Genomic DNA, 27,974 nt, shown 5'->3' with positions numbered 1-27,974 from the left:
ATGCAGAGAGCAAAGGTCCTGCTCTGCAGATGGTTAACAGGGGACAGGTTTTCTACTCAGGATGTGGCTGCTATAGAAATAAAATAAACTGGAAGACATTGCATTTAAACACATACGTATTTAAATATTATAAACCTGCAATAAATGACCTAACAGAAGCTCTCATGGACATCTGTAGCTGCAGGCTTTGTGGAGCAATTAATCCTCACAATCACAATCCAGAAGTCGTTTATTAATTTTTCTTCAGCTATGCACTGATGGTAGATTGTTGGTTCATGATATGAATGTTGGTGAAATTCTACCAGTCAGATAGCTATACCCTGATGATCACTGAACAGCCACAGGCTAACAATCATTCATCCTTCCCTTTCCTTCCATAGACTGGTGACTGGGATCCAATCAGAACTTCTTAGATTGTAAGCTCTTCTGAGCAGGGTTCCTCCTCCTCCTGTGTCACTGTCTGTATCTGTCATTTGCAACCAGTAATGTACAGCACTGTATATGTTGGTGCTATATAACTACTGATTATTATTATTAATAATAATAATATTAATAATTGTTGACAGTGATCTAGTATCTGTATGGGGCTTTAATACCAAAACTGCTGCAGGTGTGATTTTCAGTCTTCAGACCCACAGTCCAAATGAGCTTGCCTTATGCATGCACTGATATGTGTGTTGTGAATGGGCTCCTAATCTACTGCTATACAGGAAAGGGGTCACCATTGTCACATTCCAGGTGCCTTTTATTACTTGCACATAACAGCAGCCACAGGAAGTAGTTGGCAATCAGTGTGACACACACCCTGGGTCACGGGTCCCTATGTATGGCTGTCAGAGGTGGGCGGAGCTACATGCACAAATCATAACAAGGCACTGAACATGCAGCTCAGTCTTCTCAATCGAGTGTAGATAATATGCGAGCCCGAAAACCTCCGGAAATAGCCGAGAGAACTCTAGCGTAGACGAATGCCGATCTCACACCTGTCTGACGTCTGCCCGGACCCGCCCACATCACTTCCGGTGTCAGTTCTTCCTGTGTAGCTGTCACCATAGTGATAGCTCGGCGACCTGATAAAGCTGGAGACGCTTCGGTAATTCGGTACGAGTTGGGCGGGATGGACAAGGGGAATGCAGAGGGGCGGCAGGTAAATGAGGTGCCTGATGCTGTAAAGATGAGACATCATATAGGCATTCATATGAGTGCCGCGGCCGGGTGTCATTTTGTACGTAAGCTTATTTTTTTAATAGATTTTTTACAAATAATTAAATTAAAAAAAAAACTTAAGATACCTGGTGAGCTTATTGGAAATCCAGCGTTTTTTACTTTGCATTCATTAGCACTGCAGAATGTGTGCTATGAAGAAATGAAGAAAATTTCTGTAGTTCTAAAACATTTCTGTCCAAGGGTGACAACACTGATAGATGGATACAGAATGCTGAGAGAGTGTTGTCACCCTGCCAAAGGAAGTGTGTTACTGACAGGATCAACTCCCTAGGTATTCCCCCTTTTTCCTCTTCTGTTGTAATATTTCCTTCTCCTTGGTCAGATTGTTCATCTCTCCTCCTCGTTCTCACACTCTCTTTCTGTGTCCTTACTTTCATAACTTTCATCTTCTCCACGGTTATTCCTCTCCCTTCTTCCTGGCCATCTCTGCTCTTCTCCTCCCCCCAGTCATTCCTTTCTCCCCCTCACCTCCGGCCTTACCCGTCTTATATTCATGATCACCTCACTCTCTCCTTTGGCCATCCCCCTACCTGGTCATCTCTTTCTCTCCCTCTCTTTGGCTGTACCCATCTTTCCTGGTACATTTAAAAATACTCAGTATTTTAATTTTCCTGCCTCCCATCTGCACAGTCGCGAGCAGATGCCAGGCTGGCATCTGATTCCCCTGTCCTCGTGTTCCCAAAAGAATGCCAGGTACGCAGATGCTGGCCAGGCATCACCAGGTTACACAGATGCCCGCCTGGCATCGCTGGAGGATGCCCCTGGAATGTGGCAACCAGGTAGGACTTTTAAACTCCCTGGAAATTTCACCCTGAGTTTGGCTCAGGGTTACCGCTTTTGGTATGGAAAATTCACTCGGGATTACTGGGAGGTTAAAAGAGCCCCCAAAACGCATCTTTTCAAACTCGCCTACCCGTCTGCTTCTGCATATCTCCCCTCCTATTGAGTGTTACTTCCCCCACCTCCTAGATTGTAAGCTCTTCAGGGCAGGGACCTCTCCTCCTCCTGTGTCACTGTCTGTACCTGTTTGGCATTTGCAACCCCTATTTATTGTACAGTGCTGTGTAATATGATGATGCTATGTTTATAATTTATATATAATATAATAAGTATATGTTTATAATAATAATAAAATCCTCTTCAGCTAAGAAAAGAGAGATTGTGCTGCATTTGAACATGTGGTAAAGAAAAGCACTTGTGGGTTTTACTAATCATTTTATTGTGCCTTCTTCTACAGAAATATAATAAACTTAAAGAGGAACTAAATTCAAAACTCAAAAAAAGTCACCTCACCCAGGCGCGAGATCGGGTGATGTAGTATAAAAAAAAAAAAAATTGACAATCTCACTTCGCATGCGTGAGATCGGCAAATATTTTTCTTTGCGCAAAAAGGCTAAGAACACCTAAGAGCCTCCCGGGATGCCTGATTTAGGTATCCCAGGAGGCTTTGCGCTTCCATTCATTCTTGGCCGCCTAGGCAGCCGAGAATTAGGGGGCGGTGCTGCACCCTTTTTTTTTTTTTACCTTGCATAAAATTTACAGAATTTTTACCTCACATAAAAGGGTTGCCTACCACTTTATGTAAAGTGAACATTGAGTTTAGGTACGCTTTAAAGTGATTTCCACTGGAGGAGAATTTCCAAATATAGTTTAAAAATAAACTAGTTTAAAAATCCACCTCTAAAAACTTTTAGTGTTATGAGCTGGGAGGAGGTGGAGCCTCGGTCAGGATTTCTGCTGCCTGATTGTGAAGATCTATTACTGGAAGGATGACAGGACCCAGCTGATGTCTACAGAGGTGGTGACAGATCCATCTGAAAGAATAAGAAGATTTGGGAATATGAGGCTAGGCGGATACCCCGAATATGCATGGTGGCCAGGTGGAGGTAGATAGGTGTGTGCTGGGCATGGGGGTGACAAGGACCTGATACATATTTTCCTCACTTTAGATTTGTTTCATTTTCCTGGCTCTTAGGATTTATGTGATTCCAGCCCCTGCCCAGCAACAATCAAGGAAAATCAAAAAGGATTTTCTGGTCACCAAAGGCAGTTTTTCTCTTTCATCCTTTGGGATTTCTTTTAGTGGGGCTCTCAGAAATGATTCATCTCTGACAGACTGCTGGCAAGGTTGTGTGAATCAAGCCAAGGGTGGGTTTCTTATAATAATCATTGATTTTTCCGATCAGATAGTACTCCCGTGTACATAAAGGTGTTATTTCATACCTAATGCTTTGGAGTTTTTTAAACAAATGAAGGAAATGCGTTTTTTTCACACTTAAAATAGTTCTTTATTGATCAAGTTCAAATGGAAATGTCAAAGTCATTACAAACCAAAAGTAAGTACTTATACATTACATTTTCAAAGGATTACAGAGCATGTAACATAAAAAAACAAGTTACCATGAAAACAAAAAGGAAACAAAGACATTAAGACAATGTAAGTGAAAGGAGAGGGGAGGTGGGGGTATAGGGAGGGAAAGCCATAGCATGTACATAGGTAATCGTGTTGATAGTCCGTGAATGGAAAATATATAACTTTTAACAGCAACAAAAAAAATTAGGCATTGAATGTGAAACTCTGTTTTATTCTTGCCAATATGCTGGTTGATCCTATTCTTCTCATATTTATTCTAGCTTGTCCAGAACCAGCCGTATGACGAGAGCTTAGATATTGAAGATTCAGAGGACGTTGCTAGTGTTCACTCTCCAACTCCACGTAGGTCAGGTAAGGAGGAATTTGGACAAAAGGAGAACGATGAAAACCGTCAGGAGGCTTATAGCTTATTAACATGTGTGAATATTTTCTTTTATTAATCCAGTTCCTCCTAAACTTCTGCCTGAAATGAAAGAAATGATGCATCCAAAGAGTGGTGAAGAGGATACAAGTACGAAGGTAATTATTAATGTTCCGATGGGAATTTGTTTTTTTGCAAGAAGATGAAGTTTGCGCTTTACATTGTACCTGTAATTCGGAGAGGATTGCATGTATAGAATAGAAGCTTTTCTATCCAAGAGTGACAACGCTTATAGTTAGATACAGAGCACTGAGTGAGTGTTGTCACCCCATCACAGGAAATGTGTTACTGTGAGGATCAACCCCTTTTTTTTTTTAATTGTTTTTTTAATTAAGAGAAACCTCATTCATTTTAATCAAAAGTTCTATGTTCTATGAGCCAGTTCAATCCTGTAAACACTAAATATCTAAAAGCCATTTTTTTTCAGGAGCTACCCCTTTTGATTTAGGGTCAATTTGAAAAGATCAGGTGCCTTCTGGGTAAGTAAACCTGTACTAAACAACTAGAAATGGAAAACATCTGAATTCCCATCACAATTCTGGAAGATCTGTAATTAAGAAAGAACAAGTTAAGTGTAATTAACTTATGCAGACCTCCTGCTGTCTTGTGCAAAGATATACAAAGAAATAACACGAACAAAAAAAACAAGTGAACAGAAAAAGAAGTCTGGTTGTTTCTCTGCGTGAGGGATTATTGCAGTCTGGGCTATCTTCTGTTATGCTGCAGAAGGGGACAGTTGGTCTTTGCATGGAAGCAGGCATTGCCCAGCATAGGTCTGACTGTGCTGGTGGTGTTTTAGGCCAATGTGGAGACCTCTTCTTCCATGAAAAGAGCAAGGGCCCTTTTCTGCATCATGCTAACAGGGGAAGAGGCTTTTCTAATTGAACCGTGGCTGCTTTCCTATTAGGACAAAATGGTTCTGGTTTGTAACTAAAAGTTCAGTAGGGTTTGAACATATGATAATTGTTCTTGAGGTGCTCTTGCAGGGATCTGGAAGGCAGGGACCAGAATAACAGGCAAGGGGTGGAGTGAAATCTTCAGGTGTCTTACTATGCTTTATTTATAATTTGCCCAAAATAAACAAAACGGTAAAATAAACATTGGTCATCTGGCTAACTTACTCAGCAAACGACACAAATCAAAGTCCATTGGCAGAAATGGGGCAACTCGCAGTCTCTGGGAATTTCTTTGGTAAGTGTTCATGGATTTCTTTCCTCTGCAGCCTCCAGCTACCTACTGCATGCAAGGCTCCCTGAACTCCAAATACCACACCTGTGATCAGGCTGCACAGGCAGGAAGAACCTGGATATGGGCCAGGTGGTCAGGGACACTCCCATCTCTTCCCAGACCATGCCCGGGACCCTAAACTGGTTTTTAAGTTTTCTAACACCACCATGCTAAACTCTCTTTTTCTACTTTTTCTTGAGCTTTTACCTAAATACTTGAAACAGGGGGCAATAAAAACACCATCGCACACCTTTCCAATCAAGCATTGTGACACCTTGTCACTGTATGTTCTATTTTTATGCAGCATTGTTTCCATATATTTTGCAAATTGTCAGATTGTTAAATCTCTTATGTATTCGCACATTTTCTTAAATGTTAATTTATTAATTTTTATTTTTAATGCTCATGTATATTTCATTCACCATAAAGAAAGAGAAAGTTGCTAAAAAGCGTGGAGGTGTTCATGTCAGCTCTCAACAAGAATTCAGTGATGAGGATCTAGATGATACTGGAGATGGGGATGATGATGATGATGATGACGACGAGGAGGAGGACGATGACGATGATGATGATGATGATGATGATGAGGAAGGAAATAGCACTTTAAATATTGGGTGCGTGTAAGGGAAATGCTTTGTTATAATGTAAATGAAATATAAAAAAAGGAAAATAAGGTTATTAACCTCCTGAGCGGTAAAAAAAAAAAAAAAACAGCTGATAGCCGTAACCCCGAGCCACATTCGGGGTAGCTAAAAAATTGAAAATAGACTTACCTGGTCCCATTGGCATCCTCCAGTGTACTGCCATCCTCTGGCCGTGTCCTCTTCATCCTATCTGTCGCCCGGCGAGTGTGCTTACGTTCCTCGGGAGTTCTCAATGACGTCAGTGTGTGTGTGGGAACGTGGCGGAAATTTCAAATGATTTTGTATTGGATTCAATACAAAATAACTATATTGAATCCAACACAAAGTAATCATTATATTTTATCATATATTATTTTATTTAAAGTTTATTATTACATTTAATAAATATTGGACATATTTCGGTGAGTTATGCCTTAGAATTACAGGCCTACAATGTAAAATAAATTTTCATGAAAGACAATATACCGCTTTAGATATATAAATCTGGACAGAATTTTTTTTTTTTTTTGCTATCCAGGGCTCCGTTAGATAAAATTTCTTCTAGTTATCTGTTTGGGTAACTGCAGTTTCACCCCTAAAGAAGTAAGAAGGGAAATCCTACTACAGTAAAAAGCTAGTATGTTGCCAAAAGTTCATGTTGTTGCAGGACCTATTATTCACTTCATTGTCACTGTGAAAGCAAATGTGGATTATTCCCTGTAATGTAGCCTTAGTTAGCAAAATTAAAACATGTTTTAATTCTTATCATATCTATCCAAAAATATATTTTATTTCTTGTGAAATAAAATATCTAAAATAACAAAAATATATTATTCTGTAGCATAACTTGGCAAAAGTTGGGAACTTTTTTCTAAAATACATTGTCTGTGTTCTCATCTCTTATAGTTATGATCCTGCAGACTTTGAACATCTCCCAGTGACGCCAGAAATTAAAGAACTGTTTCAGTACATTACCAGGTAAAATCTAAATTGTATAAAAATTCCCTTTACATTACAAAGACAACAAGGAAAATCTGAAAAAATAAATTTGATTTAAGGAATGGAACTAAATCTATTGGTCTGTATCGCATCCTTTTTTTTTTTTTCTCCTTCACTTTTACTTTTTTTACTTAACCTTTCTGGAGAGATTAATTCATATTCCATTACCACACCAGTACCTCCAAAGGACATGAAGATAATGAGTCTGATTTATTACAGCTCTCCAAGGCTGGAGAGGATTCACTTTTATCAGTGAAGCTGGGTGATCCAGAAAACCTTAAACGGTTCTAGTCCAGGATTGGAAACATTTGCTAACAAATGGCAAATTACTTTTAGGAAATCCATTCCAGGTTTGCGGGATCACCCAGCTTCACTGATGAAAATGTGTACTTTCCAGCCTTAGAGAGCTTTAATAAATCATATACATATTACCAGGTCTTGGCTTCTAGGTCAAAAACAGCAAAGCCAAAAAACTTTTGTTCATGCCAATATTATAAGAAAATACTTTCTGGGCATTTACTCTACACATTTAATTGTCATTTAATGGCTGTATAGAAAAAAGCTAATGTCGGCATATTTTCCATAAACCTAACCAAAGATACCTCAACATTCTGATCCAATTAGTATTTGGGGAAGTCACAAAACAAGTACTTTAACGAATCAAAAGTATTGAAGTATTAGCGTTATTATTATTATTATTATTATTTTATTTATTTATTTTTTTTAAACTGAACGGACATTAATTGAAATGCTACTTTAGTAATGTATTGGGGTGTTTGTGTTGCAGCTGATATACACTTGTCCTTGAGTATAATTCATAAGTTTTCATTTTCAATTACAATAACTTATTGGACCTGTCTCCCAATTAAAGAGACAGATGTTATAAGTTGTGGTTTAAACATATCGGGATCTTTAGTTATTTCTAATGTTTTTCTTATTTTACCAGATACACTCCACACACTATACATTTGGACCACAAATTGAAACCTTTTATTCCAGACTTTATTCCAGCTGTCGGAGATATTGATGCATTCTTAAAGGTATTGTGTCTAATGCAGACTTAGTGATAATAAAAAAGAGATGTTGCCTTTATTAAATTTCATCAAGATTAGCTTTGTGCAAGTAAGAAACCAATATTTGTTGGCAACACACTAATTTTTGTGTTCATTGTTCAAAACTTTGCATTTTGACTGCCCATGCTATGTAAAGCTAATCATTACTGGTTGCTGATGAGAGGCGTAGTAAAATCTGCTCATTGCTTGTTTTAAAGCTGCCCACTGAAGACCATGGGCCTAATTTATTAAAGCTTTCCAAGGCTGGAAAGGATACACTTTCATTAGCTAAACTGGGTAATCCAGAAAACCTTGGATGGTTCAGGATTCAAAAAATTTGCTAAGAAATAGCAAATGACTTTTAAGAAATCCATTCCAGGTTTACTGAATTAGTGCATTTTACAGTTTTGTCCATTGGCATATGTGCACCATGAAATTTTTTTTATAAAATACGTTTGTTGTTGGCATTCCATATATACATAATATAGGTAAATGGATTTAACTAGCTGATAATATTTCTTTTCTGTTTCATGTAGGTTCCACGGCCTGATGGTAAACCCGATAACCTTGGCCTGTTAACACTAGATGAACCATCCACAAAGCAATCTGATTCCACTGTTATGGCACTCTGGTTAACTGAAGGATCAAAGCAACACAGTGTTTCGGTGAGCAACAAAACCCAAGGATACCGTTTGTGTACATATTTTAATACAGTATCTACAATATTATCACGTGATAACATTGCTTGACATTATCAGAATCAGTTCTTTATTAGGAATTTTGGTATCAAATGTTATATATATATATATATATATATATATATATATATATATATATATATATACTTTTTGGAGATCATGTCTGTAAGTAGCAGCCCAGCACATCAAGCATTTAGCATATGCAGTGCCTGGTTATCCAGAGAGATTGTGAATAGGTGAAGTCTACACGCATGTGGTTTGCTGGGTAGGTCAAAACTGCTGCAAATATGAAACTGACTACTGGGTGGCTGCAAAATAATGGCAGGCACTGCATTCAAATGAAGCAGCCAGAAGGAACACTGCCCTGATACCTAAAAGTGAATGGGGCTTAAAGTTTGCATAACTTCACAAGTGGTCATAGTCTTCCTTCTTAATCCAGCATGTGCCTCCTCCAGTTCTTTACCCCAACCAGGATATTAAAGCCTGAACTTGGCCTAAGGAGAGAATTTATCGCAGTTCTAATTATACATTAGAGTGCAATAAATTCAATAATAACTGTCTTACGATTCCAAATCACAATCCTGGTATATCCAGCATGCCAGGCTATTATGTGTGTGTGTGTATGTGTGTGTGTATATATGTGTGTATATGTATATATATATATATATATATATATATATATATATATATATATATTACCTCTAGTGCTAGTCAGTAGCAGATCAGTGCAACTATAATTGTAGCTATTTTTGTGAATAATCACTATTTAGATTGCTAGTAAGATAGTAAGATTTTCTAGAGCTTTTGTGTTACAGTGTGAAAACTTTTTGGATAGATACAAATGTTATATATTCCTAGCAGCAGCAGATAAAAGTGAAGAGTCTGGAAAATGCCGAAAAGAACCATAAAGCTATAGATTCTTGGATCACAAGCATCAGTGAATTACATCATTCAAAACCACCTGCTAGTGTTCACTACACTCGGTAAGTTCCTTATATATTTGGTCTGTAAATTAAAAGGGTTTGACGACAAGCTGGAAGAAGAACACCACATGACATTCATGGCACACATAGCTCAATTTATAGACTTTGACTGTTTAACCAGGATAAGCAGCAAGTCAGAAAAATAGAAGATGGTGAAAGGATTAAAAACATATGTACTTTGCCTCTCTCCTTTGCTACATAATTTTCATACAATATATCAGTCATTTACGGACATAGTGAGCGCTCCCTAATAAGTCTCCAAATTTCTATTTTAAACTGATCTCCAGTACATTTTCCTCTTTTCTTGTGTTTCTTAGAAATGTTAATTTGTCTTTAGGTCTATGCCAGAAATTGAAACACTAATGCAGGAGTGGCAGCCAGAATTTGAAGAGCTTCTTGGAAAGGTTTGGTTGTTTTTATAAATATCTTATTCTTGGACTTCAAGTACAGTCTTTCTAAACTTTTCCCTTTGTTTCATCAGGTTGGCTTGCCCTCTGCTGACTTGGATTGCGACCTTGCCACTTATATTGATATTATATGTGGTAAGTTATCCAACATGAAAGTCTCTAATGGTTTTTTGACACATTACCTAAATAAGTTAATAACACATTTGACTGTAGCTAGTCTAGTCTTCTGAGTGTGCTGTATGTGATGTCAGGCAATACTTGTCAGGCTTCAGGTGATTAACTGTCCAAGTCTACCAAAAGAAGGCTGGGTCTACACGGATGTTTTTAAAAACACATGTAAACACTCCTACTGCATTTATATGCATTTTTATGAACTTTTATTATTTCAACTGTGTAATTAGCTGCTTGCATGGAGTGTAAATTTGCACCTATCGAAAACGTCTATTTTCCTGCATTTTTAATGCGTTTATGTTTTAAGTGCTTATTAACACGAGAAAACGCTACATTAAAATCATTGTAACCCACGTTTTTGGGCGTTTTCCAGTGCCAACCCTGCCTTCTCATTTTTTAAATGTTGCAAGCAACGTTAACAAATAACACTCATAAACGTGCCTCAAGGAAACATCTTGGCGTAAATTAGCCTATGGGAATTTCAAACATGGGCTTTTAAAGCCTCAGGTTAAACACTGGGGAAAATGTTCATGTAGACTAAGCCTTAAGCTAAAAAAATCAGAGAATATTTGTTAACATACAGTTTTAATTGAAATCTACATATTTTGATTCTTGCATAAGCCCGTTCACAAAGGCTTTGATTTAAATTTATACTCCAGGCAAGCAGCTAATTACACAGTTGAAATACATCTATACTGAAATGTATACCTATGCCATATATTATATATGTGTAAGAACTGTAAACATTTGAAAGTTCTGTAAAGATAGTTTCATGATTTCCTGACAGGCTGTTACATTTTAAGATAAGAATCTGCGAAAACCCTGTAAAGATAAGAGTAATCGTTCACATAACCACTAATAAAACAAAAATGATTCATACTATTTTAAAAAAGAAAGCTGGTTTGTTGCTTTTTATTACTGTGAAATTACAATTTGAATGTAAACAAATTCTGCAATTAAAACTTAACAAACACTAAAGAAATGGTATTGTTTTTCTTTAAGGTATTTTGGATATCCCTGTTTACAAGAGTCGGATACAATCTTTGCATGTGCTTTTTTCTTTGTACTCAGAATTTAAAAACTCTCAGGTTAGTATATAAGGGCTAGTCATCTTTTTGAACATCTTTCATAACAAACAACATGGGGGTTATTTGTCACTTCAGTGAAACATTAAAGAAAAAAAGATTTTCAGCGTAGTATTTGGTTTCTTCGTGCTCTAGCTGTCCCCTCTTCAAGCCTTACCCATGGCACCCCTTTGTTCCTTCTTTTTTTCTTTAATCTTTACATTCTTCGTCCATATTTATTGGCTGTTTCCAGGATGATATACAGGTAGTCCCTGGGTTACATGTGACTACAGGAACAGGTACATTATTTTAATAAATGCAATTAACACAGATGTTTGTCCCAATATTTTATTAGGCAGCGTGGTGTCAGTTACCGTATAAAATCCTCACTGTGAGTTAATTACAAACAAATCACTGTGAGTTAATTACAAAAAAAAAAAAAAAAAACTGTATGGAGTCTAGACATTCAATAACTTCTGCAGCAAGCTGTGCTTTGATATGCAAAAAAAACAACTGCAGACTTTGTCTTGGTCTTTAAGGAGTTACAAGAGGCTGCAGAAAGAGCTCACCCCCCCTAATATCACCCACAACCTCAGCTGTGTTTAGAAAAAGATTTCTTCTGCAAGTCATCCAAACTGTCCCCCCCCCCATCCTGCACACAAGGAGCAGGGAAGTCCTGTTTGTGTCTAGGAGTCATCTACTTCGGATATCCTTAACTCTGGGACTACCTGTAATTCCAACTTCACTCATTCCCAGCACATACAAGGGAGGCCAGGAATACTGGTTTTCCCTGGCAACCACCACTGAGGTGCCATGCGCAGCTCCGTTTTTTTACCATTCCCCAGCATGATCAGGCAGGTAAGATGGATATTTGCAGATGGTACATCGCCTGCCCCTTTATGCAATAACAACCTGCCTGATCATTAATTTTGCAAAGCTTCCTTGTACAGCCTTGAAGCTAATTTATCAACTTGATGTCTTTACAATTCTGTTATATTTCTGTTTTGTTTGCCTTACTATCTGCCCATTTTTTTTCTGGCAGCTTAGTAAACAAGCAAATAATATATAAGTAAACTCGATTTGGCAGAGTTCTCTTCTCCTGTGTCAGTTTCTTCCTGTTCATAAAGGTTTGTCACCTGCAATCACTGTATATTGTACAGTGCTTTATATTATGTAGCCCTTTTCTATATTTAAGAGAATATTGTGTGGTATAAATAATTTTTATGGTTCAGGACTCCAGGCAAATATACAAACATGCAAAAAAATGCAGCTGGTTAACTATTATGTGATGAAAATATTTTTATTTGTAACCAGCTGTGTAATAATCTGAATATTACCTGGTATCAGTCCTTAGCAGTCTCTGTACATTTTTTTTTTTTTTGTAAGCTCTTCTGCGTAGGGTCCTCCCCTCCTCCAGTGTCACGGTCTGCTATTTGCAACCCCTATTTAATATACAGCGCTGCATAATATGTTGGCGCTAAATATATACTGTAATAATAATAAAATGAATGACCATTTATTTTGCTTCATATTAACTCGTCATCTCATTACAGCATTTTAAAGCCTTAGCTGAGGGAAAGAAAGAAGGAACTTCATCTGGCAATACTGCAACCACAAGCAAGGATAATGAAAGTACCCCCATCAACTAAACAGAAGAATTTCTATGTTACCTTTCTGATTATGTTAACATAGTTAGAGAAATCTATCCAATGCTGGGATTTTAGTTTTTGATGGATGATAGAATGGTACAATAGCTAGACACAGCAAATGTGGGAACACCTAAACCATAAATTATGGCAGTCCTTGTCCAAAGTCACAGAGGAATTTTAATAGGATCGGTTAACTACGAAATTTGTCTCATTACAGCTGTTGAAACAAAAATGTAAAAAGAAACACTATTTTCTAGCACACTATTTATTTATATCACTGTATAAGGGATAGGAAGGATTACATTATGAGTGTAGTTAATAAAATAAATCTTTTTCTATGATGCTTTGTGAATTTGTATATGATTACTTGCATGTATAATTTGCCCTGTAGATCCCTGTAAATACAATTGTCCTTGAGTATAATTTACTTTGAATGTTCTGTACAAGTAATGTTCATGTTTCATATAATTTTTTTTTTTTCGCAAACCACTGTGTATTTTATTTTAATATATTAAAGAATGTCATCTCCCTGACTGGAGTTCGATGGAACTGGAGAAAATCATTAATCTGTGCATACCAAGCGTGATTACTGTAACAGTTGTGAGAATGTGAAATGACCTTTTGGTAGGCGCTATCCTTAGGTGATCTCATAGATTATTCAAAGTGAAACATCTGAAGACTGGGCTCATAGGAGATGGAGATGGCAAATGATGTGACAATCATTCTGACCAAAGAGGGCTGTTGGTGCTGGACTGAGGAGGGAGCCAGACCGTGATGGACCATGGGGTGGATATTAAAATTGGGAAAATGCAAAAACAAAAGCAAACAAAAAATTAAGTTAAACAAATGGATGTGTTTCTACATGTGTAAATGTATAATATATAAAAGAAACAGCACTGCAGAATGTGGATATAGGAACGTCCAAGTGGGATCTGAAAAAACTTTCTGCGATGAAGCAAAATGGACCACACGTGAGGTGTTTTTTGTGGGCTTCTTCCAAGACAATCTGGATTTTTAGTTGTTTTTTTTTGTTTTTGTTGAACTTAAAGTAGACTGTGTAACTAAAAAGCCCTATGGGTCTGGAACACACAATTTTTGTATCATGTCCCTAAGCATTCTATTACAAAGTGCAGCATATGGGTTGAGGACAACTAACTGCTGCTTAGCAAATTCACTGCCTTGATTGGCAGCTAGAAGAAAATCATTTTTAGCTGCTTCTTCATTTCCTTTTAGCCGGAGAATTAGTCCTCGCTGTACCAGAGCCTGGCGTCCTGCAACCCCTTTCCCTCCACTCAGCTCCAGAGCACGATTCAGATCCTCAAGGGCACCTGCATATAAAAAGAATCCGCAGATTTAGTGAAACGTATTATTTCCGTGTGCCACAAAATGTAAGCGATAAGAGGGGATTAGTACATTAGCCAAATGAGGCTCTATTACATGCACATGTGCTGACAAGGAAGACCTCATTGATGTGCCATTGCTCTTTCATTGTCCAGTCACAAGCTAAAGGAAGACTGGAGACCAAGCTAAAGTGGTTACCTCGAAAAAAGAAAAAAAAACTAGAAAAAAAGAAATACCCAACCTGACTGTACTGTCTGCTAAGGTTGTAAAAATCTCAGGAGTGGCCTGCTTAGCTTTCTATTATAAAAATATTACAAAAAGTTTTAAAGCAATGTTTACATTGAAAAAATGTAGCTGTATAGAGTGGCTGTATAATATGAAATGCAGTACCGGTTATGTCTCCCTGTAGGCGTAAAGCTTGAGCACGGTTGTTGTATGCAGATGCACGATCAGGGAGAAGCTCGATAGCCTTGCTAAATCTCTCCACAGCTGTATTTGGATCCCCAGATTCTGCAGACTGAACACCAAGCAATTCTAGGTTACGTGCCTCTTCCAGTAAATCAGCTGGGAATTTGCAATCTGTATAAAAGAGAAAATGTGAAATCAAAATATCTGTCATCTCCTATTACTTCAATGAATATGTGCTCCAAAAACAGAAATAAAAAACGGTGTCATCCATGTGTTCATTTCATTTTTTGAATTGTTTGGCAACATGTTAAACCATTAAGTGTTTGTTTTTCCTAAAGACTTTCTTTCCAAATGGTGGACAGTTCGAAACTCTTGGCTAGGAACACACAGCTTTCATAGTGTGTAAATTTGTGTTGAACAAAATCTGCTAAAAGGCCATCTATGCATACCAGAGAGCCAATAATATTAGGGATTCCTGCAAATTACTACAGCATAAAGTACTAAAAAAAATCATCAGAGGCAATGAAGCAGAATAGATAGGTGAGATCAGTGATGAAGGAATAGGTTGGGGCAGGAGGCAGTGTGGATCAGTGAAAGAAGATAGGTGAGGAATCAGCAGAGATCAATGACAGAGAAGCAGTTTAGAAGAGACAGTGAATTTAGTGAAGGTCGTCAGAAAAGAGTTAGGCTAGGTACACGCTTCAATAATTATCATTAGAAAACGAACGATTACGATCGATCAACGATTATGAGTGATTGTATTGTGCACATTTCTGTACATGCTGTAACGATACGATCGTTCAAATATAATCCACCAATAGTGTACACACGCTAGATACAATCGATGCAGGGAGTGACATGTAAAGCAGAAAGTGTACCGCAGAAACATGCACAATCACCTTACGTCTGTACACACGATAGCGCACGATCGTCGCCCAATCAAATCCGCCGTGACGGTCGTTGATTTCCAACGACAAAAAACGGCGTCGGCGGTCACGTTTTTTGTGAACGATTTTTGGCTGATCGGTCGTTCGTTTCCAACGATAATTATTGGAAGTGTGTACGCAGCTTTAGAGACAAGCACATAGGATGACTAGAGTGGGTGAATACCAGGCACCAAGGAGAAGTCAACAAGGAACAGAGACCAGGCACAAAGGAGGTTATGGATGTGAAGACCAGGTGCCAGAGAGTAAAGCCATGTGGAAACCAAGCATGGGAGGGGTGAATAGGGATCAGTAGTAAGCTGCGTACACACGTCAAATTTTTCTCACCCGATAATCGGCATCGGCCAGACATCGGGCAAGAATCTGCCGTGTGTACAGCCCAGGTCGTTCATCGTCCGTGGATCAGTCCGGGCGGATCCACGGACGATGAACGATGAGCGATCCTAATGCAAGGGAAGGGGGGAGCGCGCAGCAGGGTGCCGCTCCGTCGCTCTCCCCTTCCCTCTCCATAGAGCAGAACGGTGCTGTATGTACAGCATTCGTTCATGCATCTTGCGGTTCTTATCGTTGGAAAGGATCGTGAAAGATCCTTTCCAACGACAAGAATTGCACGTGTGTATGCAGCTGTAGAAAGAGTGAAAAGTGGAAGGAGAAGGTAACAGGGAACCAGAGACTAGGTTCAGAAGAGGAGCACACAGGACCTTGTGGTTTCCCTCTGTCCCCTGATGCTTTTTCAATAAATAAGAAAACTTTCTGTATTCCAGTTGTTATTACTGACTGTATTACCTGCAACCTTCTGGTTATGTGCTGCATGGAACAAAGCTTTGACATCAGTACAAAGGAAGACATAGAGGTTTGGACAATGGAAACAGGAGAGGAGAGGATAGAAACTAGGCACTGAGGGGACCAAGGAGTCCTCAGTGCGGTCTAAAAGTGGCTTTTCTTAAAGCGGAACTGAACCCACTTTATATTCCCCTGTCCATGTCCGGTTGCAGATTCCATCATCTTCTTCCTTTTCTTCTTCGTTTTAGTCTTTATTCGGTCCCAGATGCTGCAGGGGATGCCAGAATGTGCCGGGTATGCTGGCAACCAGCAAACTTTGACAGAACAGATAATGATTAGGAAGGTAAGAATGCTTATCGCAGAAGGGATAGCTGTCCCTGTCCCTGTCCCTTTCTGCAGTAAAGCCCCCAAATTTTTAAAATGGAACTGTGGAATAGTAATATCCCTAACTCTGAGGGCTCACAGTTTTTAAATGGGGTTTTAGTTTATGAAAGCATTCTTTATAAACTTTTGCCCAATAAAAAAAAACTGTTTTCAGCTTTTTATTCTGTGTTTTGCTGTTGATCTCTCATAAAAGTGGACAATGCCTCATTAAAGTGACAAGGTGGCTGCTTGTGGTATCCAGTGCCTGTGTGACACTGCAGGAGCATACTTGGAAGATAAGGACAGAGCGTTGTCACCCTATAGCAGGAAATGCCTAAAACAGGCCTTATTATGTTAATAGTAAAGATTTTAAAATATTGAATATATCTTTTGAAATGAAAATAAAGCTAGATTCACACCAGCACCAGAATCCAATGCTAAGCAATCATACCGGTAGTAGATGTAGAGGAGGTGCTGCTCTGAAAAACAGCCAATGGGAATGCTAATAGCTGTTTATATTAGAAACTCAGGTCCTAACTGGCTGCAAAGTACACTGCAAGCAGCGTTCCCATTGGTCAGTGCCTGGGTACCATCATCCTGTACAACCAGCATTCACAAATCCAATTCAACAGGCATTCAGGCTGGTTAGATTGATATTTATATTCATGATCCACCTTACCTGCAGCCAAATGAATGCCGGGAATACCATCAGTCTGAACATTATATTAGAACATTTCTGTATTATTTCACCTAGTTGTATGAACCTAGTCACCAACAGCGAGATTTTTCCCTTACTTCCTGTGAGGTGTTTGGGACAGAAAGTAATTTGAATCATAACAGCGGGGACACACAAGGCAATAGATTTACTTTTTAGATTTTAAAATGCTTGGAAAGAGTAGAGGAGCTGCAAGGTTTGTATTTCCGTGTGTAGGTACAGTGGTTACATAAACCAGTGATTTTCAACCACTAGTGTGCCATGGGAAATCATCCAATTACCATAGTCGATTGTCCGAGCTGTAGTGACTGGCAGAGTAACGTAATACTCTTCCATGTCAGTGGGTGGCAGTAGGTAGCTGAATTGCCTTGTTTATTCTTAGACACAAGAGAATTAGCTACAGAGTGCCATTTTGTAACATTTTTGATTTGTGGCGTGTCCAGGATTTTCCTCAATGTAAAAAATGTTGAAAAACACTGTAGAAATGGTTGAAAAGCACGGACATAAACCACATAAATATGCGTTAAAATGAGCAGGACGCATAAGTCAAGATTAAGCAAAGGATCATTGGGAATTGGTGAAAATGGAGTAAAGATGGATCCATGTCACCTGCAGCAATACAGAGCACATTTAGACTCTGAACTCTTTTGTACATATTAGCTAACCAGTATGCAACCTATGACCCATTTCTTTAAAGCTATTCAGATCCAGTTTGTGCTATTTATCGCAATCAACATTAGTGTCTCCACAATCCCCTGTACATAGATCATCACTCCAGTATTCACTACATGTACCAGCATTTCCTACTGATATTGCTAAAAGTACTACAGGTTATAGCATATATTACTGGTGTGTATCCTGTATCTTGTTTCCAAGGTACTGATCCACAAATGCCAGCATGTCCACTGTTCGCTTTTCCCATCCTAATTTATAGTCTGGGACTCATCATTGGACTGTTTGTAGTGGGCAGCATGGTGGCTCAGTGGTTAGCTCTCTGGTTTTTGCATCGCTAGGTCCCAGGTTCAATTCTCTGCCAGAACAATATCTGCATGGAGTTTTTACGTTCGGTGTTTGCGTGGGTTTCCACCCACATTCCAAAAACATGCAGCTAATTGGCTTCCCCCAAAAATTGTCCTTGAGATTGTAATAATGACAAATGACTATGGTAGGGACATTAGATTGTGAGCTCCTTAGAGGGACAGCTAGTGACATGACTATGAACTCGGTACAGCGCTGCATAATATGTTGGCGCTATACAAATCTGTGTAATAATAATAGTGTCATGTCGGATACATTAATCTCCTGCAGTCCTCTTTGTTTCTCATAGAATTTTGTACTCCAATACAAGTCAGATTTGGTTTATCACCTTGATCCCTTGTATTGGGTAAATATATAATAAATATAATAATTTATGTATTATCAATAGGTTATATTAGACAAATCCTAACTCACCTTGATTTGCTTCTTCTTGCAGGTTTTCCTCATTCCGCTCACTTATGTCCCCGAATGGAGCATTAGGATTAAATAGGGCATGCAGGACTGCGGCATCATTTTGGGTGGACATTATGGATTTCTTCTAATCTGTGACTGAGGATGGAAAAGTACAAACACTTTTATCTGATAGACACATAGGGAGGGACATGACCAACCAATAGGACAGAGGGGTGGAGGTGGCTTTTAACCAGATGCTACTTACAGCTGCTTTTGTTTAACCCAAACATGAAAAAAATAAAAATGTCCTGTGCAAAATGTAGCTGTGTGCTCATCCTACAGCTTCTCCATAATTCCTCAATATGGCTTTGGTCTCATCTCAGGGAGTCCAGCTAATATTCTATTAAAGTGAATGGCAGCATTAATTAAATAAAATAAATTCTCTTCTATTTGCACTTTATAAGAATAACTACACATGGCTGGACAAGTATTGATAGGGGCAGAATTATGGAGGTGACAACTTTCTATGTTCTCTGCTTGTGCTATGCTGTTAGCACTTTGCATTATTTTCAGAATAACACCCCCCACCCCTTCCCTCTTCTGTTTTATAGTTCTATCCTAGGGTGACAACACTGCTGCTCTATTGATCGGTACAGAAAGTGAGTGTCACCAAGACAGGAAGTGTGTAGCTGCAGGTATGAAAATAAAGAAAAGCCTGAAAAAGCAAAGAAACAGAAACAGCCAACACATTAAAAGTCTGATCAGCTGGCAGGGTCCTCCTTCTGCATCACTGAATTTGTCTGTCGATTGCAATCCCTATTTAATGTACAATGCTGCGTAATATGTTGGCGCTATATACAGTTCAATACCATTTGCAATATAGAAATTATCTTTTGAGTTGAGAATAAACAGGCTTTAATGATCAGCACATTCAACAGCATTTTGTGGTTTTCAAAATATTTTCTAATACATCAGTACCAGGCATGCTTTCCGTATGTGAAACTGCATATTTATTTGTAATACTAGAAAAAAAACCACACCGTATCCAGTAAGCCAAGCATTCTTTATCAACCTTTTGGCTGGGTCTACATGAAGGGTTTTCAAAACCCATATAAACGTTCCTACCACGTTTATATGCAGTTTTACCGGGATTTTATATAAGCGTTTATAAAAGTTTTACTTTTAACCCTTCAACCACAGCCCTAGAGGAGCTGTAGTATGCGTTACAGATACAGAACATGTCGCAGCTCCTCCAGGGCTGCGGGAGCAATCAGGGGAATTGAGCTGTCAGCATAGTAAAGCTCTGCTGACTGCTCTGCTTCCTGATTGGCTGAGGAAAGGGAAATCCTGATGATGCTTGAGCTGTCATTAGGGTTTTCTATTTCTCAGCCAATCACAGAGCACTAGAGATGAATGGGCACAAGTCTCCCCATTCATGTCTAGTGCTGAATGGCTGAGAAACGTAAAACCTCACCCAATCACAGAGCACTAGGGGTGAATGGAGAGGCTTGTCCTCATTTAACCCCTAGTGCCCTGCGATCCCTCACTGTCAGGAGGATTTCCAGGGCTCTGTTCATTGCAACCCTGGAAATCCTCCTGTCATTGGGATGACCTGTAAAAAAAAAAAGTTACACAAACACACACACATTTAATAAAATAATTTAACATTAAAGCCTCGTCCAACGTTCCACACATATTTTAACCCTTTCAGGGAATGAGTAAGGGGTTTTATGTACCCCTGTACTCATTCCCCAGGGTGGGGTGGTGATGATTGGGAGTCTCCTTATTAAAGGGGGATTCCAGAGTCCAAAGTCCTGCTAAAAACGTTTATAAAAGCCCCCACCGTTTTCAATGAAAGATTTCATAAAAAGCTTAAAAACGCTTGTAAAAGCCTCCATTGAGTTCAACGGAAGCGGTTTCAGGCGTTTTCATGCATTTTCTTGCGTCTTAATTTTTTAAACGTTGAAAGCAATGTTTAAGATAACACTCAAATACCTGCCTCAAGGAAACTTCCTGGTGTAGATTAGCCCATTGGAATGCATGGGGACTTCAAACATGGGCTTTAAAAGCCTCAGGTTAAACGCTGGGGAAACAGTCGGTGTAGACAAAGCTTAAAACACAAAGGAAAACATATATAAATGGTATTGAATGCAGACAAATGCGTTGTGTCCCCGATGACAATGTCATTTTACATCAGTGATCAGCACATTAGTAGTCCATGTAGCTTCCTCATTATATTGGTGGTTAGTGGAAAAATGATTTATTTGAATGCTTTGCTGACGTTAATAAACATGACACCCAATGTTTTATGCTTGCTCTCATTTTAAACTTTATTTCTGCATCACAAACAATGGCAATTACAAACCATAATGAAAAGTCATCTATATGTATATCTATATCCTATATGCGGTATACACAATTCTCAGCATTTCAGCCCAGTTCACCTTTGCCAGAAGCTCCCGGGAGACTTGTTCCTCATGCATTCAGACATACTTCATAAATAAGACATCCATAAATTGAATTATGCAATAATCATTTAAGATTTTGTGTGATATAACAATAGAAAATTAGCACCAGAGTTTTCATTATTTTTATCCTTAAATTCAGGATTACATAAACAGTCATTTTCAAAAATGAAATAAATATTCTTCAGGAGAAAAAACAAAACAAAACAAAAAAAAAAAACGATTTCTTCACATGCCGAACATCAACTCCATGAGTGCTAGAAAGGGAAACACCATTGTCAGTCATCACTGTCAATCTTTGAAGCAGAACGGCAAAAAATACATGTAATCAATGCAGAGTGTGTAAATATAAGGAAACAATATTTGGAATGTACTGGCCGGTGTAGAATTGAGGTCATTACTGCAGAAGGAACAAGCAATGTTTGCAAATACGGCAATAAGGACAAATTTAGCAGCCTGTCCAGGATCTTCTGTTACAGGTACACCATGCAATGTACAATCCCTACATACCTGTATGACAAGAATGAATGGGAGTTATATCAACCTGGTGAGGATAATGGAACTGGTGAAGGAGCAAGGATAGGAGTTTAGTTCAGTTTTAAAGGGGAGCTCTAGGCAGATCTAGATTTTGGTTTTTGAAATCGTTAATGGGTCATTAAAGAATTTGTTTAATACAAGCATTACAGGCACTGGATTTTAACATAGTATTCTTTGTTTTGTCTGCTGCTTCTCCTTTCACTGTCCAATTACATGATGATGGTGGGTCTGTAAGGAAGTTGTCATTCAGACTGAATTACATTGTGTAGTGGGAAAGGTCTCTGAAATGAAGGTTGGGATTACAGCAAGAGATTATTTTTTGGTCTTTACAACAGTAGTTAATCACATGTGCTTTCGTAGAGAAGTTTATCGTAACATTTTTTGCTTTTACTAATTCTCTCTAGTTAGCTGGATTTGTTCTCAAGATAAAATAAAAAAGCACCGCCATGTAGGGTTATATCTGGATAAGCATAAATCAGAAAAAGTGAGTTATCAACAAGGAGCCACAGACAGAGCAGACGGCGAGCAAAAAGATTTATCTGCAAGATATAACACACACGTTGTACCTGGTTTGTTCATGCTCCTTCGTAATATATGCAGTAGATCATCCGATAAGGCGTGCATTTCTGTGCAGAACTTCTTATGACCCTGGCATGTTAGTTTCCATAGACAAGATCGTCGGTGTCCATCAGAACACACCCAGCCCGAGATCTTCTCAAAGCTGCTGCTGAAACACAAGTTGTGACGGACGGTGTTCTTCCAACCATCTGGGGCAGCACGAAAAAATGGAAAGTGCTCCCTGAAAAATGAAGAAGGCACAATCTAATAATAACTATGTGCTATCCCCCAAAATTCCAAAGTGCTCCAGACCAATCACCCTTAACCCAAGCTGAAAATCCTTTCACCTCTGCAGAGAACAAATGCCCTCTGAGTAAGCACCAGGCTCTCTGCATTGGTTCAACACACATACATTTATATAAAATCACATACACCCTATACATTTATATTGCCTGTACATAACCAAACATAGGTACAATATTGCATATAGGCTTTGTTTTGCCACCTGATATCCAACAGGGCACAGAGCTTCCGTAACAAAAAAAAAAAAAACGTGCCATTATCAGTTCACCTAACAAAGCTGTAGATCTGTTGCACATTTAGACTTCCATCCTCACTATTCCTTAGAGCCAAAGATATTAAGTTGCAATAATTGATTGGAGGTCGGGGCCAATTGTCATACTGAGATAAAGTTCTCCGTAGGTGTGCCTTCCTGCCATGACACCTCAGGATGTGGACTGGAGGTGACATGGGTGGCTCATCTTCTGCATACTGTAGTAGAGAGAACATGGCATGTAAAATAGTGCACAAACATTTCATTCACAGAAAAATTAATCAATCAAGTTCCAATTTTTTTTTGTTACTTCTAGTTTTAGGACTGCCAATTTGATCCAATAATTTGAAAAGTAGTCTGCCATTGTATAACCTGGTAAGCAGCAGTATCCCTGCTATGTGGGGGATTTGAGATACAAGGCTTGGAAGCCAAAGTTGGCACATACTGGCATGGGATCACTGGATCTACAACAAGCCACAAACTTGGCTTATTATAGGAGTGTACAATTTTGTTGGGATCTCTGGAAAAAGGTAGTAATTCCTACATTACAAAATTCTAATTGTACAGTGTTTTATACTGGGCACCTCTGTTGGGATGATCATTCCCAGTCTGTAAACTACACACATAGGTAAACCACGGCTTTACCTGTTCACTGGCTGATGTGAGATGCTCCTCTTCAGAATCTTCTGTAGTAAAATAGTCTGCAGGAGACTGTGCTGGAATCTCTGGTGTGGAGGGATTGGAGATACAAGGCTCCGAAGCCAAAGCTGGCACATACTGGCATGGGATCACCAGATTCGGATCCACAACAAGCCACAAACTGGGCTTAATAGAAAGTTCTAGGAAAACATAAAATAGAATTACTGCAGAAGACATGCTTTACCACCTCCCAATTTTTATATCTTTCTAGTTGTTTACTAACTCCAAATACTCCTCTTCACATTCTACACAATATACAGAGCGAGACTTCTAGACCACCACACTATGGGCAAGAATTATTATAGAATAATGTGTCATTATTCTATAATAATGTCATTTTATGCCCAAATTTCCTTGTCCTAGTTATCATAAAGCTTCCAGGGACTGCATGGGGTTTTATGATTTCACTGAAAGACAGTTAACTTTACCACCCTAATATAGGAAGTACTGGCAGTTAGCAGTTAGTATTTTTTGGTACATAAGAGATCCCTCAGCGGAATGATGTACTCAAAGTCTTACCTCTTTTCTTCCCATCAAAGCTACTTTAATGACACAATACATTTTTTGGTTAAATTCTTTACTTTTTATCACCACTAAAGGAACAATCTTAAACAATGCCAGTAACACCCTGATTTCAATACTAAAATCCTTGATGTATGTTATAACAATACATTGATGAATGTACGTTGCTGATGGGTATAACTAAAATACCTTGCTCACTCTGTGGAGATAATTCATTGGACATACAGGGGGTCACCCCTAACTTTTGCGGACATTTTTCTGTGCACTGTTCCGTCTTCTCTTCTGCACCTACTATTAAAGAAAATAGACACTTCTTAATCATTTTCGGATATATATCATCCAGATAAATATCCCCCCACAACAACCTTCTCTGCCCAAGACATAGCCACCTACTTTTTTCTCTTTGCGCCAAAAAGCATGAGCAGAGAGTGCCCAAGAGCCTACGTCAGGCATACGTGGAGGCTTTGCGCTCCCATTCATTGCGATCAGGAAATAGGGGACGGTGCTGAAGCATTTGTTTTTTTTTAAAAAAAAAAAGGTTGTTACACCTAAAAAAATAACTCTACCCTTTTATGTAAAGTGAAAATTCTGAGTTTAGGTACGCTTTAACTGTACTTTATTCGCTAAACTAAGTGAATATTATCTGCAAAGTGAACAGTCTGGAAGTAAATTAATCCCTTTGTCTCTTGTCCTTTCAGCTCCCTCTAGTGGTGGCCTGGAACAGCTGCACCATTTAGACAACATGTATTTAGACTGCTTCAAAGCTGGAGGCTTCTATGTATGAAATTTCTGTTTATTAAAAAAAAAACACAGGAGCCCATTGCAGTTTTAATATACAAGTAAAAATGTATGATTTTTATAAAAATAGATAAATTGACTTGCTCCTAAACCCCACACCTGTTTCCCCCACAACTAGCACAAATAGCCACCTACTTTAGAGATAAAGTTGACAAAATCAGACATGATGTCTCTACTCACCGGGCCCCTCCACCCATACCCACCCCTTCCGCCTGTAAATCATCACTGGCCTCCCTCAGCCCTGTTACTGTGGACGAAGTCTCCTCTCTTCTCTCATCATCTCCGTCTACTACCTGTCTGCCTGACCCAATGCCCTCTGATCTACTCCGTGCCCATTCCTCCACCCTGGCCCCTGCCCTGACCGAACTATTCAACCTCTCCTTTTCTACTGGTAAATACCCCTCTGCTTTCAAACATGCTACAAAAGACTCACCCATTACCTGAGCACCAACTCTCTCCTTGACCCCCTCCAGTCTGGTTTTAGAGCTGCCCACTCCACTGAAACAGCCCTTACTAAAGTGGCCAATGACCTCATCAGAGCTAAGTCTCAAAGCAACTTTTCCCTGCTCCTTCTCCTTGATCTTTCCTCTGCTTTTGACACTGTTGATCACCCCCTTCTAATACAAATCACGCGCTCCATTGGTATCAGTGACACTGCTCTCTCTTGGTTTGCTTCCTATGTGTCTGACCGCTCCTTTCAAGTTTCTTTCAATGGTAACTCCTCCTCACCCACTCTCCTCCCTGTTGGTGTTCCCCAGGGGTCAGTCCTTGGACCGGTTCTCTTCTCTCTGTACACCTCCTCTCTCGGTAGTCTCATATCCTCCTTTGGCTTACAGTACCATCTGTATGCTGATGACACTCAAATCTATCTGTCCACCCCTGACCTGTCTCCCTCAGTCCTGGATAAGGTCTCATGCTGCCTGTCAGCCATCTCATTATGGATGTCTGACCGATTCCTGAAACACAACCTGGATAAAACAGAACTCATCATCTTTCCCCCCTTAAATTCCAAATCTCCCCTGACATTTATCTAACTGTTAACAACACTGTTATTCGTGCCTCCTCATTTACCCTCCATATTCAGAACATTTCCAGGTCCTGTCACTTTCACCTACGCAACATCTCCAAAATCTGCCCCTACCTGTCCCCTGAGACCACCAAACTCCTTGTACATGCTCTTATCATCTCTCGTCTGGACTACTGTAACATTCTTCTCGCTGGTATTCCACTAACCCGACTCTCTCCTCTACAATCTATTATGAATGCTGCAGCCAGACTCATCAATCCTTCCCTCCGCTCCTCTTCCGCTGCATCTCCTTGTAGTTCTCTTCATTGGCTTCCATTTCACCTTAGAATCAAATTCAAGCTCCTGTGCTTTGCCTTCAAATCCCTACACAGTTATTGTCCCACTTACATCTCTGACATGGTACTTGATACTCCCCCTGCCGCTCTCTCCGCTCCTCCAATGACCTACTAATGACTTCCACACTCATAACCTCATCACACGCACGGTTACAAGACTTCTCTAGAGCTGCTCCAACTCTCTGGAATGGTCTTCTTCGTCCTATTTGGCTTGCTCCTACTTTCTGCTCATTTAAAAGAGCACTCAAAACCCATTTTTTTAAACTTCTATAAACTTCTATTTTTTAAACTTCCACCCATCTATTGTCTTTTGAAGCCATCACTACTTCCCACCACAACATATCTCCCCTCCTATTGTGTGTTACTTCCCCCACCTCCTGGATTGTAAGCTCTTCGGGGCAGGGTCCTCTTCTTCTGTGTCACTGTCTGTATTAGTCTGTCATTTGCAGACCCTATTTAAAGTACAGCGCTGTGTAATATGTTGGTGTTATATAAATCCTGTTTATTATTATTAATAATACCACCTACAGTAAAACAGATTTGTTTACCAGACCACTATGCATTCATTTATAATAAACTAATCTATTTTAATGTACCGTAGGTAGTATCTGGATGACTTTTAGTAAACCCCGAGCAAATAGTGTGCAGGAGAAGGCATCAGCTATGGCACACTGCCTCAAATTTGTGGTCCTTGACACGTATCATGAAACGTGGCAAGATCAGGTCATCCTAGTAAAATGACAGATCTGGATCTATGCTAGGTGACTACAATGAGCTGTCTAGGGTACAGGAGAACATCCTCCACAAAAAAATATTATAAAATAAAAATATTATATTAACGCCCATTAATATTTGCAATTGAATAGGCGATACAAGCAGCAAATATGGGACATGGTTCCCAAATAACACCTAAGAAAAAGAATCACAAACCCATAAAGTTCCTGTGCAAAGCTCATTCATCCTTCCTATTAACATTGTCAAAGATCAAGGTCAGACTGTTTTTGCAAACAGTTTTACCACTCAGTATTGGTTGCAAAAAAATTGTTATCATTGAATCAAATCCTTGGTTTTGATTTGACATTGTGGTAGGAAGCCACAGTGTTGCTGCACACATATGGACCCTACAAGTAGCGTTCAGAACTTTAGTACAAAAAAGGGGGGGGGGCTCTTACAGACACTTGCAAACCCCTGAAAATCTAGATGGGGACCAGCTGTAACTGCATCTGGCACACTGTGTTTGAGAGTAAGTGTTCAGGTGCAGCAAAACATCCTCATTCTAAATTTAGTCTTAGGCTTTAGTTTGTAGATGTTCAGCAAAGTTTATTATAGGAAGACTGTACCTCTAAAAAACAAAAGCTGCTAATAAGTGCCAGAGTTTTAAGAGCTTACTAAACCCCTGCTATGCTTGCACCCCCTGAACAGGCCCTGAACACCATACAAGCACTACTAATGGTCAAACATGTGCTCACCTGCAAAGTACTGATCTATGGTAATGCACTGCTTGAGTTCATCCAACATGTCCCAGTCTTCTAAAGCAGTTGATAAATGAAGGTTCTCATACTTGCTCCTGTTAGCTAAGTGTAAGAACATGGTTATGTTG

General features: G+C 39.1%; 2 protein-coding genes across 6 annotated transcripts; one reads left to right on the top strand and one right to left on the bottom strand.

Moving 5' to 3' along the window:
* The first annotated feature begins 935 nt into the window (after positions 1–935).
* On the top strand, positions 936–13,236 carry IFT46 (intraflagellar transport 46). 4 transcript variants are annotated; one of them, XM_072427356.1, is made up of 12 exons: positions 936–1,225; positions 3,862–3,952; positions 4,047–4,120; positions 5,679–5,863; positions 6,779–6,850; positions 7,818–7,911; positions 8,460–8,588; positions 9,480–9,604; positions 9,942–10,008; positions 10,086–10,146; positions 11,185–11,270; positions 12,800–13,236. In XM_072427356.1, the coding sequence occupies exons 1-12, from the start codon at positions 1,118–1,120 to the stop codon at positions 12,893–12,895; spliced, it is 1,188 nt and encodes a 395-aa protein (XP_072283457.1). In that variant the 5' UTR covers positions 936–1,117; the 3' UTR covers positions 12,896–13,236. The 4 variants fall into 4 exon arrangements, with proteins under 4 accessions (XP_072283457.1, XP_072283458.1, XP_072283459.1 ...); XM_072427357.1 differs by having other exon boundaries at positions 937–1,225; positions 9,483–9,604; XM_072427358.1 differs by having other exon boundaries at positions 939–1,147.
* On the bottom strand, positions 12,747–27,974 carry FOXR1 (forkhead box R1). Of its 2 annotated transcripts, XM_072427361.1 has the most exons (7): positions 27,844–27,974; positions 24,404–24,505; positions 23,639–23,832; positions 23,012–23,211; positions 22,449–22,681; positions 14,627–14,815; positions 12,747–14,223 (listed from the first exon to the last, which is right to left on the bottom strand). In XM_072427361.1, the coding sequence occupies exons 1-7, from the start codon at positions 27,962–27,964 to the stop codon at positions 13,967–13,969; spliced, it is 1,296 nt and encodes a 431-aa protein (XP_072283462.1). In that variant the 5' UTR covers positions 27,965–27,974; the 3' UTR covers positions 12,747–13,966. The 2 variants fall into 2 exon arrangements, with proteins under 2 accessions (XP_072283462.1, XP_072283461.1); XM_072427360.1 differs by lacking the exons at positions 22,449–22,681; positions 23,012–23,211; positions 23,639–23,832; positions 24,404–24,505; positions 27,844–27,974 and adding an exon at positions 18,902–19,035.

The sequence above is a fragment of the Pyxicephalus adspersus genome, chromosome 11 (genome assembly GCF_032062135.1).
Source record: "Pyxicephalus adspersus chromosome 11, UCB_Pads_2.0, whole genome shotgun sequence".
NCBI classification, from domain to species: Eukaryota; Metazoa; Chordata; class Amphibia; order Anura; family Pyxicephalidae; genus Pyxicephalus; species Pyxicephalus adspersus.
Note: the sequence above shows the minus strand (reverse complement) of the source record. Positions and strands in the feature narration are given on the sequence as shown.

What these genes read in the sequence shown, in the direction of transcription:
- IFT46 (XM_072427356.1), top strand. Translation starts at nt 1,118, where the DNA reads ATGGACAAGGGGAATGCAGAGGGGCGGCAGGTAAATGAGGTGCCTGAT. An exon ending in CCGCGGCCGGGTGTCATTTT is followed by an intron (nt 1,226 to 3,861) that starts GTACGTAAGCTT and finishes TATTTATTCTAG; the next exon opens with CTTGTCCAGAACCAGCCGTA. An exon ending in TTGAAGAGCTTCTTGGAAAG is followed by an intron (nt 10,009 to 10,085) that starts GTTTGGTTGTTT and finishes TTGTTTCATCAG; the next exon opens with GTTGGCTTGCCCTCTGCTGA.
- FOXR1 (XM_072427361.1), bottom strand. Translation starts at nt 27,964, where the DNA reads ATGTTCTTACACTTAGCTAACAGGAGCAAGTATGAGAACCTTCATTTA. An exon ending in AAGGAGCATGAACAAACCAG is followed by an intron (nt 14,816 to 22,448) that starts GTACAACGTGTG and finishes TCTTTTATACAG; the next exon opens with ATTGCAAATTCCCAGCTGAT. An exon ending in CCTACAGGGAGACATAACCG is followed by an intron (nt 14,224 to 14,626) that starts GTACTGCATTTC and finishes TTTTATATGCAG; the next exon opens with GTGCCCTTGAGGATCTGAAT.